This window comes from Crocodylus porosus, unplaced genomic scaffold, assembly GCF_001723895.1.
Source record: "Crocodylus porosus isolate Cpor-Errol unplaced genomic scaffold, CroPor_comp1, whole genome shotgun sequence".
NCBI classification, from domain to species: domain Eukaryota; kingdom Metazoa; phylum Chordata; order Crocodylia; family Crocodylidae; genus Crocodylus; species Crocodylus porosus.
The window spans coordinates 30509134-30521140 of NW_017728950.1; the positions used below are offsets into that span (position 1 = coordinate 30509134).

Below are 12007 nucleotides of genomic sequence, written 5' to 3' on the forward strand. Positions count from 1 at the left end.
TCTTCTCCCTGGTTGGGAGGTCTGTAGTAGACTCCCACCGTTAAGTCTCCCCTCAACTGCCTTGTACTCTAACCCAAAGCACCTTAGAGTGCCGCTCCTCTGACTCCTTGCTAATTGACAAGGACGTGTATTCCTCCTTGATATAGGGTGCCACCCCCACACCTCTCCTTCCCATCCTGTCCCTCCTGTACAACGTATAGCCCTTGACATTCACCGCCCAGTCATGCGTAGAGTCCTACCACGTTTCTGTGATCCCCACTATGTCCGGGCTGGTGTCAGCCATCAGGAGGGTGAATTCCTCCTGTTTGTTTCCCTTGCTACAAGCATTTGTGCAGAGGCATTTGAGGCCTCCTGTGGATGTGTGTACTGTCCCCCTAGTCCCAGCATTGCCCTGGCCCCCATTGCTTACCTGTTCGCTCATTTCGCTCGTTGGTCTGGACTGGGCTGTAGTTGTGGGTGTTGTTTGGTCTGGCAGTCTGATGTTTCCTTAAAAATCAGCTATCGGTATCAGCCCCAAAAATCTCTATTGGTGCACCCCTAGCTACAAGCTCTGCACCGATGTTGCAGTGTCCATGGCAGAAGAGAAGGGGTGATTTTATGGGGTGTCACCGTAGCCACAGTTCCTCATGCGGACCAGCAAGGGAATACCTAACTTATCATTGTTACAGGGTACCCGACATACAATATTCAGAAATAAATGCTACACTGCTTGGCAAAACAAAATGAGACCTGATAAGGTGCAATAAAAAGGATCAAGCAAGATAAACTACCTGGAACTTTTTAAATACAGACACCCATTTGATAAGTGACTGAAAATGATTTTAATGAATCTTTATTTAGGTTTCAAATCAGCTTTTAATGTGACATGGCTTTTCTAATTGGGAATGGAAATATTAAGTTAGCATTTCTGTCATTTTATATTAAGTACTGCATGTTACTTCTATATTATGAAAAAGTTCAAATTCTTAATATAAAAGGATATTGGAAAAGTCTAGTATGGAGCGTAAGTTCTTACACTGCACCATTCATCTTCAGGTCAGGCTTTATAAAAATGGAATGCTAAAAGAAGTTAGCTGAGTGGAGAAAAATGAGATTGAGAAAATGGATGTATGAATAACCACAGAAATTATGAAACTGTCAAACCTTCACAGATCAATGCCTGATGATATTTAAAATGTCAAAACTGTTTGCATCTACTGTTCTCCATTGCTGTTATCAAATTCTATTTTAAGTTCCCTTAAACAAGGCAGCATATTGAATAGTAGCTTATCTGTTACCAAAGACCTGCTGCATGAAGCTTTAAGAGAGCTCATCTATGAAGTGAAAAATCAGTTTTTGCATTAGGGCAAGTGTCTCAAACATTTTGGTGGATGGGCCTCATCTCACTCAGAGGTTACTGGGAGAAGCACTGGGTTTCAGAAAAAAAGACTAGGAATTAGGACCAAGGAAACCAGGGTTGTATAACTGACTACCACTGACCTGATACACGACCCTGGACAAATCACTTCAGCTCTGTTTTCCCCACTGTCTATGTTGCCTGTTTGGACTGTAAGCTCAAGGCATGCAAGGTGGCCCTTGTCTCTCTTCCTAAGGCATACTACAGTCTTTATGGCTCTTGGTCTTTTATAAAAAAAAGGTCATATAAGGTGGGCATAGGGTGCTTTATGGCTGGACAGGTCACAATTAGTTGTACTCATGGATCCCTTAGATCATGGGTTTTCAACCAGGGGTACACGTACCCCTGGGGGTACTTTGGAAGGCCCCAGGGAGTACATGGCAGTGGCATGGAGAAGCTGATGGCACTTCCAGTTTCGCTGCTGCGTGGGGGACCTCCCCCCGCACTCATTGACTGGCCGCCGGGGGTACCCCAACCAAAAAAAGGTTGAAAACCTGTGCCTTAGATGTAGTGTCTACTACATGGTTGCCATTGACTGAGGGAGACTCGACTTCATGATCCAATCATATCCTCCTCAGAGCAAGGAGAGCCCATTGCTACATGGATTTCTAATACCAGGGTCAACGGGGCTGTGTAGGGACTACCAAAATATAAATAACTGCAGGCTAGCCGTCCTCCCATCTGCAATCACTTAACAGCTCCATTGATACAACAGTAATTTTTAACATGCAGCACATTACCATGGGAGCATGCAGTGACTTTGTACCTGTCCTTGGTGTTGACGCAGCAGCTGGAAAGCAGCACCATGCAGCCAGCCAGCTCCTATGGATTAAGGGTACCTTTATGCTTCCCTTTTGGAGAGACCAAGCCTACAAAGGCTGTCTAGCATAGGACTGGCTAGTTGGAGCAGTCCAATGAATTCCCACTGAAAAAGTCTCCTGTTAGCAGCAGCTTCACTGCAGCTTGAAAGGCAAAACGCTTTTAGCGGGGCTTATTAAGAGATATGGTCACTTCTAAGAATGAGTGGGCTGATGTCAATAGTCTCTGCCTTTCCTGTGGGAAATTACATTCCATTTGCCATTTACAGTTATAATACCAGGGATAAATGGAAAGCGCCTTCAAAGTCCAATTCCACAAGGTTGGAACTGAAAATCCATATCACTTTACAGAAAGACAAACAGATACCTCAAAAAAGATGTACAGTAGATTATAGCACGACCCAGTCTCAGCCAGTGTCAAAGCAGGAAACATCCACTAGAAACAATGCTTCTCTGGCTTTGCTTCTTCAATAAAAATTGACTATTATTATCATGTCTAGCATGCAGAAGGACAGGGAAAGTATGCTTGGACAATGAACAATGCTCTTTTTTTCCTTCTGGGACTTGATTTATTTTTATGTCCATGTCAGTCTTGAGTACAGGAAGGCCAATTTATAACTCTATCTGCAGTGCTACCAAGCAGACTCATCATTCACACATTTAGAGAGCTAAAAATCTGCAGGTGATGGTTCTTTCAGGCTATAAATTTAAAACATCTTATTTCCGAGACCCCCCCCCCCTCTTTTTTTAAAGGATATTTGGAATAAAATAGTGGAAGGGATGAGTGTACTGGTGGTGAAAGATGGATCTCCTTCCTGCTTGTTAGCTTAACTCCTTCTAGTTTCTCCTGGAAACAGAGGCCTACTCCTTGTAAAACTGGGGATTATGCTAGCAATAAACCCTTCAGGAGCACTGTAACACACAAGCTGAAGGTTAACTACAGCTTCAGTTACTGTGGCATTCATTAGACACAGTTTTCTACCATAGTTGGGCAAGCTAGGACGTAGTACTACAGTTCTCTAATGATTTGGTCAAGTCTTTCCATTGTATTTGATTAATCAACCCTAAAATCTACGTGACTGTATTCCATGCAGAAGGCAGGGCTGATTTGCACACAGCCGTAATCTTCACTGAGTATTAAGATTCCTTTTCTTATAGAGCTTGACCAACATCTATTCAAGGCACAAGAGAGGTATTCACCGGCTTCACTGCTCCTTGGATCAAACTGATCTGGAACTGGACTGTGGTTCTGGGGCACCAGTGTATGAAAGTGCATGCGACTAAAGGAGTACCACCCTAGCACAGATGGCACAGTGCAGAGGGAAATATGGATGAATGAGGCTAGAGGCACTTGCTACAATCCCATACTCTTGTGCGCATTTTTTACTCCCTCTGAGGAGACAGCCATCTATGAAGTCTTTGCTTTCCAGAGACCCGATCCAAAATCTACTGGAGTTTCAAGTCTAGCCATTGGATTTCAGTAGGAGCTTGCTCAGACCCATGGATGACAAGGACTCAGACAATAGGCCTTCTAGCCTAGACCAGTGGTATGCCCCCGTCTCCTTTGGGAACCATCACAGACCTAGTCATAATACAGCCCATGATGTTAATTTCACAATTCAGGGACAATGGAAGGCATGGATATTAAGGATCAAACAACTGTAGGTGGCAAAAATTTCCATGCAAAAAGCAAAAACAAACCAGATCCATTCCCAAGGTTAGGAGGACTCTTTCTACAAACACTTGTATTTGCTTGTTTTCTTTGGTCACTGCAGGAAGCACAAACTCACTAGAGTAAATAAAATCAGCACATAAGAACCAACTAGGTGGATAGAGTTTTTCTATCCTCAGCCAGCAAAGGATCTGATTGGATTTCTCCCTAGATGGGTAATGAATGAAGTAGCATTTATGTCATGTGAGGAAACATTTCCCAATTCCACTCTCTCGTTTAAATAGTAGAAGGCCTTTGCCTGACTTGCACGGGATCATTCACTTGAGTAAATGCCTCCTAACGTAAAAGGGTTGGCCACCAAGTCTACAGGCTGAGTAGAGCTAGACTGTGACTTTATCCAAAGGCCTGAATGCAGTTCCTATGCTGCACCATGTCTCAGCAACACCTTTATATATAGCAATTCCTCACCCATTTCATCTTGGCTTAAGAGAGATTTTAGTAGCCAATTCCTGTTGGACTACACCACCAGTGACTGTTGAACCTCCTTCTCACCTCAGCTGTGGTAGCCAACAAATGTGAATGGGGCTAATGCTTTTTTCATTCTCTGCTCATGTATATTTGAGACTGTACCATCTGTTCATTCTTGTGAACCTGGATGCAAGGTCCGACTAACCCAGGTAGCACTGCAATGGCTAGGAGGACTACTACTTGCCAACACCCCACTGTTGGAATGGAATCTCAGACACAAGCTAGTCCTTAGCCATTATGCTTTATTAAACTGGAAAGTTGTATTTGCACATGACTAATACAATTCTAGTCATTCTTCTTTCTTTACCAAAACAAGACCTATTTTACAGTTACTCTAACTGGTTACCTCTCATAATCACAGAGTTCAGCCAGTTTAATCACTGGCTTGGTAAACTAGCACTTACTTCGACGAAGATGAAGCATGGGATGATGGAATAACTTCGCTGGGTGTTGTTTCCTAAAGCCATCTCTCATCACACCGCTCGGGGTTGCACCGTCCAAAACTTTACTGAGCTGAAAGAGACAAACATGGTACATAAATTACACTTGATTGCAAGTCCTGCTTTTGATACAACCTGGAGAAGCTGATGTACATCATGAAGTGCTCACATTAACAAGCAGAGAAAAAAAAAAAGAACATTACATTAGGAGGTAGACTGTCATATAACAATCTTCAAACAAGTGTTGTGGGGCACTTGGAACAGCCCAGAAGTTATGAATGCTACTCAGACAGTGTTCACCAGGTACAGGCCTGACATGTATTACTTCCCTCACAAAGCACTGATCCAATTGTGACCAATTTTGTTCCTATTTTGCTCCTTGGCTATTGCTACTATGCACTTTTTCCTGCCCAGATCAAGCTGTGAGATCACAACCTAGCCCAGAAATTTCTACCCTAGTTCAAAATGGTTTTGAATCAAGGGGATTTCAGGCCAAATGCGAGTTTCACCTTCACATTTCAAAGTAGCAGTAAATTGGAAGCAACTACTGATATGATGAAAAGATCTTGGTAAAGCACAGCCTCGCCAACGGGACACTAAAACTCACTCTGGCAAAACTACTGACTCCAAGAGAAGCAAGCCCTACAGAATTAACACGGCAGGACTGGGCCCCACTTGCATAGTGCTTTTGACCGAATATAAATTAATACATTAAATCACAAAATCCTTGCTGCTTAGCATTACTTTGGACTGCTGATGTTTTAATTAAATGTAGCCTTGTAACAGCCAGCTCTGAGATGTTTACTCTTTTCACTGCATATAAATCTATGGAGAAAGATCATAACTCTGATGTGGGGAAAGCGTATATGCTGTTGAAATGTTTTACGCATCAAGCAGCCAAGTGAAAGAATGCATATGACTTCACAGAACAGCGGTGGGCAGCAGTATAAACAAAAAGCAGCAGCAGTCACAGAACTACCACTTGTTGTTGTACACTCTCCTGTAGAACAGTCCAAAGAAATGGAAGAAGTGGAAATTCAGCTTCTCTCACCCTACCTCTAACCATGCAGAGAAATAGCAGCAGTTTAGGAGAGACACAACACCCTCCACTCAGCACCTTGATTCCACAAAGGCTCGTCCATCTAAATTACCCAGTAGCTAAAGCTCTGTGGGCTTTCTTGAGGCATATATAGGAGGTAAGAGCCAGATTCAGCAGCCTCATTCTCTTCAAATATATTTCAGAGGATGATGCCAATTAACCTACACAAAAATAGGCTCCATATCACCAGCCTTCTCTGGGACAGGGATGACCAGGCATTGAGTGGTGGAGGTTGTCAAAGTAGTTCTTTCCGACTACTAACTAGAGCTAGGCAATTTTTGGACATTTTTTAAATTTGATAAATACAGATTCAGGTTGCCCAAAACATGTTGTGAATTAATTCTTGTTTGATCCTCTGAATTGTTTTGATTGAAGTGCACACCACAAAAACATTCTGAACAAACCTGAAATATTAAGGTTTTGATTCAAAATTACTTTTTGCTTTGAATTTACCATTGTTTTATTGAAAAGAAAATTCAAAACCTTAGAAAAGCTTCAATGATGAAAAGAAAATAAATGTTGGATCAAATCTTAAGTGCCCTGAAATTAAATTTTGATTTTCTCAAAATTTTGAAAATGTTTCATTCCAGATCAGCCTGAAACAATTTTTCCACCCGGCAGTCAGATTCTACTCCACCTGCTGGACTTATGCATGTTCCCCCTTGCTGGTTTTCTGCAATTCACTTTTCAAATCATATAGGAGTGATGTTGAAGCCATGATGGTCCAGAAATTATACAAGAGGCAAGGATTTCCTAGGGCAATATCTTCCATTGGACCAATAGTATAGTTGGGATACAGTCCAATAATAGATATCCTAGGACTTCTTTGCATCTCCCATCAGTTTTAAGGAAAAGATGACAGTGTGTTGCAAAAGCAGAGGCATTAATTGACTTTCAGGAACTTGAACAAGGTAGAATGGGATTGTACTGAGGTAATCAAGTCCACTTAGATGCCTAATAGGTGGAATAAAATCTGGCCTCTAGTTGTTTCAGTATCAAAAGTGAACTTAACATGAAGTTATTCACACAGTTCTATCCTTAAGATAGTACATGGCATGAATCACTTCTGCTCTAAATGGCACTTGAGATTTTCGGTGATCGGTTAAGGACAAAGAAGTATATTATTATTACTGAAATCTTGCCCCAGGAAACAGTCAGCACCTTTCTTGCAATTGTCATGTTGCAAGAATCATGCTGGTTCACTAGAAAAAAAACCCTCTAATATTTTTCCCCAAATCGTGGCAAACCCAATCCAGAAATAATTGGGTTGCTCTGTGATTTACGACCTGCCTTTGGTCCCAATAAGTTCAAGTGGAGCACCACAAACCATTTCAGGAAGGATATGAATCGTACATGTTAAGCAACTGATTACATTATAAGAAAGTACATAAGGGTCCTTCAGAGGAATATTCCTTTGCCTATTTACAGACCAGCACCATTGCAATGTCTTCATAAATATGTATTGTTGTGGCTATTCCCCCAAGTTTACTGTTCAACATCACTGCATGCAAGACAATAAGAGCTTTCCAAAAAGTATGTGCCTAACCTGTCAGGTCTTCTCCTGCATTCTGGCCTGTACGTGTTGTTCTAGAACAGGGGTGTTCAGCCCCTGGTCCACAGGCCAGATCCAGCCTACAACTCAAGGTCATCTGGCTCATGAAGCTCCCCACAGGTCCATGGGGAACCCTTCAGACCATGGCTCTGCATGCTAGAAGGGGTGTGCAGAGCAGTGTGGGTCCAATACTGGCACCCAGGGCCAGAGAGAGGCAGCATGAGGTCACAGAGCCCCAATCCTGGCATGTGCGGCTGGATGAAGGTGGTGCAGGGCCCCAGAGTCTTGATCATGGCACCTGGAACTGGGCAGGGATCCTGGGCCCTGTACCTGGCACACAGGGTCCAATCCAACCTGCAGACTAATCCTGCACCATTCATCTGATCCACAAAAACTAACTGTTGAGCACTACTGCTCTAGAAGTAAAAAGAATTAAGGAGCCAGATCTAGCTTCCAGGTATTTCTTTTGTTATGGAGGACTTCCCATTTATCTCACAGCTGGCATAGCACTCCACTAAGACACAACTTGTCACTGAATATGGGTCAAGGGGCAGAAAGATAATTGGGCTGGATCACAGGGTTCCTTGGGGCCTTTAACAGCAAGCAGAAACTACAGCAGCCCCTAGGTTACTCCCATTATGCTAGGCACAGATCAGCCTAGAGTATCAAGAAGCCATCACCAGATCTCAGCATTGGAGAAAATCTGGGTTTACATGTATGCCCATCTCTTCCTCTCCAGCAAATCTCAGTACAAAATGTCCAACCAGAGCTAGAGAAGATAACAGCTTTAATAGGCATCTGGTATGGCCTTCTCCATTTGTACCCTATTTTGGCAGTTTGACCGGATTTTTAAAGGAACTTATGCTAGTAAAATTAGAAAGACATATTTTGATTCCACTAGCTCTGACCTTTCCATTCCTGGAGCTTGAGCAGTGCAATGAGGGGAGATTTGCTCAGACATATTCCATGCAATTAAGGACCTGCATGCTGGGAATATTAATATCATCTGGAACCCTGGTATAAGGTGCCTCTATTCTTTAAACAAGGTAGAGTGGCTGGGTAATACAACCTTTGTGAATGAATTAGCATTAGTTAGTTTCCGTCTTGCCTAATTTACCCCACATACATTTTCTGAAAGCCCTTGAACTGCAGTGTAAGAGGTTACAGTCTAGCATCTCCTGGGAACACACACAGATGGATGCAATATACATAAGTGAATTGAAAATTAACTAAAAAGACAGTCAAGAAAGGAGGACTATCAAGGCGACTTCACAGGCTGAAAAGGTTTTATTACCTCAAGCAGCCGTCTTGGGAAAGGGGGGCAAAGGAAAAGAGAAAATTCTAATAAATGGAAATCTGCTAAAAGGAAGATTTTTGCAGGAGGATTTTTAAGTCAAATTCAAGTGTGTTCTAAAGCCTTTTCACTTCATATGTGGCACAGAGAAAGAGAAATCTGTAAGAAAAGACAAAGGAAGCTGAGCCTGTCTATTGCTGCTGCAGTAGGAGATAAATAGCAATGCTCTGTGTTTACCAGAGCTTAAACCAAGAAACAGCGACTGCATCCTTCAGGGGTTCTGATTATCTCTAAGCTTTTTCAACAAAAGCTTATGTAGGCTAGACTGAACATATGACTTGTCTTGCAGTCTTATATTTTAAAAGATATTTCTCTCAGAAAAATACTTTGATGCTTGTAAAAGATGCTGAATCAATAGCCCTGGAAAACAAAAGCCATACACACAGAACAGGTAGTGTTTAACTAGGTTGAGACTGCACACACTCCTGCCATACCTAATGATAGGACACACCTTTTTTTGCTGCCTGCCTGTGTGCCCAGACTCTGAATGTTAGAGATCACCTCTGGGAGTGATATGGTGGTCCAATTCTTCTGATGTGCCCCATTGGTTTCACTAGAGAAACTCCACGCTCATTTAGCCTGTGACATCCTCCTCTGATTGCCATCAGAAGTGTTGTTGTTTGGATTTGTTTCCTCTGTGCGATTTGTTTCCTCTGTGTACCTCTTCACTAAGGCCAAATGGGGTTTGCCAGACCTGCGTGCCCAAACACTGAACGTTAGGGATCACCTCTGGGAGTCGTATGGTGGCAACTGAATTATTTTTTTTCTGTGCCATGTAGTGTAAAATGACATAAGAGACCGAAGGTCCTATAGTAAACGGCCCATTAGCCCCATATAATGTCAAGCAGGATTCCCTTTGTGAAATTAAAAAAAAAGCTAAATGAAGCTCAGATACATACCCATGGTCATAAAATAAGCATAATAAAGAGACAATGGGCAACACTTTCAAAAGCAGCTAATCCCATTTTCAAGAGTCCATTTGATCCCTAAGGTCTTGCCTACACACCCTTAAGTTAAAGTGCTTTAACTATTTCAGTAGAACTAAAGCATTACAACTCCCTTAGACCATATAACATCACATTCATTGATTTTTTCAGTTCAAATGTTTGTTTTATATTAGTAGAAATGTTCTCAGCAGAAGTAAGGACTTCAAATGCAAAATTCTGCTGATTTAAATATCTGTTTAATGTTGCATGAAAAGCCTGTGAGGTTTGGGTGGTAGTTTAACTCAAATTACTGCAATTTTGGAAAGTGTCCCTATTCACTAAAGAATGGTTCTATTTACTGCAAAAATTCTTGAAACTTTTCTTACTTCCCACGAAGGACTGATTTGTAAAATGAAAGACTCCTTTGCCTTCTGCACAATCCCTGCCAATCTGATGTGGAGACTAATTCCTCCCGGACCCCAAATCTGGCAATTAGTCTAGCACAGGAGTGGTCAACCGGGAATATGCATACCCCCAGGGTAGAAAGGCCGTAGGGGGTACGTGCAGGTGGGTGGAAATGAAGCGCATGGTGCTGGTGTCTCCCCCAGTGTGTTCCCACAGTTCTCCTCTTATCTGGGGGAGAAGGGGAGGAGCACACTGGGCGCCGCTGGCTCCACACAGCACACCACAGTGCCTGCCCGACACCTTTCCTGGAAAGCAGCAAGGCTCTGAATGGCGGAGGGGAGGAGAGTGTGCTTCTGTGCCCGCTTTGAGGAGCAGGGCCAAGGGGGTGAGGGCAGTGGCGCCCCCTGCAGGCCGTACAGGTGCCACCCGGTCAGCCAGACTGGGGGGCTCGCATGTGGTGGCCGCTGCTGCTGTCGCCACCTACTGCCTCATGCCGCCGCTGTGCCTGTGTCACTTTCCCATGGCCGGTCACCCACGCGGCTCCGCGGGCTGCTGACAATCAACACACCGTTGGCTGGGTGTGAGGCCCATCAGCAACCCGCAGGGGAAAGCATCGCAGGTGTGGGGGCAAGCGGTGGTGACGGTGGTGGCATGGAGTGGCGAGTGCAATGGCACCGACGGCTGTCATGTGCGACAGCGCCACTACGCAGCTGGCTCCCACACTTTTCCCTGTGCTCAACACCAGCTCCTTCCTTGCTGGCGAGCAGGGGGCCGTGGTTCTGCACTGCCCCCTGTACCGCAGGGGTGGGAGGCACTAGGTGTGAGTGGGCATGGGAGCCAGCCAGGGCTGGGGGAGGGGGGGCAAGGCCAGCGCCTCCCGCTCCACCCCCTCTATCATGGCGGTGCTCCACCACACTGCCACCTCCTGTCCAAAACACTCTGATTGATGGTTTCAGTAACCAGAGTGCTCCAAGAACGTCATAGGAAGGCAGGCAGGCAGACTAAGCCCTTTATTATATGAGAACACAGTACAGAAAGCTCCGAGGATGGAAGATAAAGATGGGAAGGAAACGTAGCCTAAAAAGGGCCATCATAGCTACCTAGCCTAGTCTTCCTTAACTTCACATCTAGACCAAAAACGCTTTAATTTTGATTATAAAGTACCTCCTCAGAAGTGCTCCAGGAACCTCCAACTACCACCAAAGCCTACTCCTACATAACAGAATTCATTCCAGTGTTCAACCTCCCCCACCAACTAGGAAACTACATCTCGCTGGAAACCACTCTCTCTTTAGCTTCACCTTCAGGCATCAGATCCTGTGCGTGCCACCAACAAAGGAAAAAACCATTCCATCACACCTCCCTCACATCCATGCAGTCCACATCATAATCGATTTAATCAGAAATAAAAAAACAAAAACCCTAACCCAAGCAGAGGGAATAATGCCAGCAACTCCATGAAGTCCACTAAGGACTGCTACTGCTATCAGTTTAACATAAAAAAACCCCCACTCAGATGTATACAAAAACAGAACAAAGCCCCTACAGAGACAGAAGGCTAATTCTCTCTTTGGATTCTTTAAACAGCACTTAAAGTGAAATATAAATGGTATTTAGGCCTTGTGTTAGCTATCTGAGCTCAGGCAGTGAAATCTTAACTTACTGAGGTCAATGCCAGAACTCCTAGAGTTCCAACAGAGTTAAGATTTCATGCAGGAGAATTCCCTATAGAGGTGCACTGATATATCTGTCACATATCGGATCAGCACCAATAAAAGGAAAATTAACATTATTGGCTATCAGCTTTTTTTGGCTAA

The 12007-nt window shown here is 43.7% G+C and overlaps 1 protein-coding gene across 2 annotated transcripts in view; it reads right to left on the reverse strand.

Annotated features, from left to right (window-relative positions):
- Positions 1-12007, reverse strand: part of PLPPR1 (phospholipid phosphatase related 1) — a 242469-nt gene that overhangs the window by 131178 nt on the left and 99284 nt on the right. The window contains exon 2 of one of the 2 annotated variants that reach the window (XM_019555106.1): positions 4819-4927. In XM_019555106.1, the coding sequence (XP_019410651.1) occupies positions 4819-4881 (63 nt within the window). In that variant the 5' untranslated portion in view covers positions 4882-4927. Of the gene's footprint in view, positions 1-4818; positions 4928-12007 lie in introns of those variants that run through there. The other variant, XM_019555107.1, reaches the window with a different exon arrangement.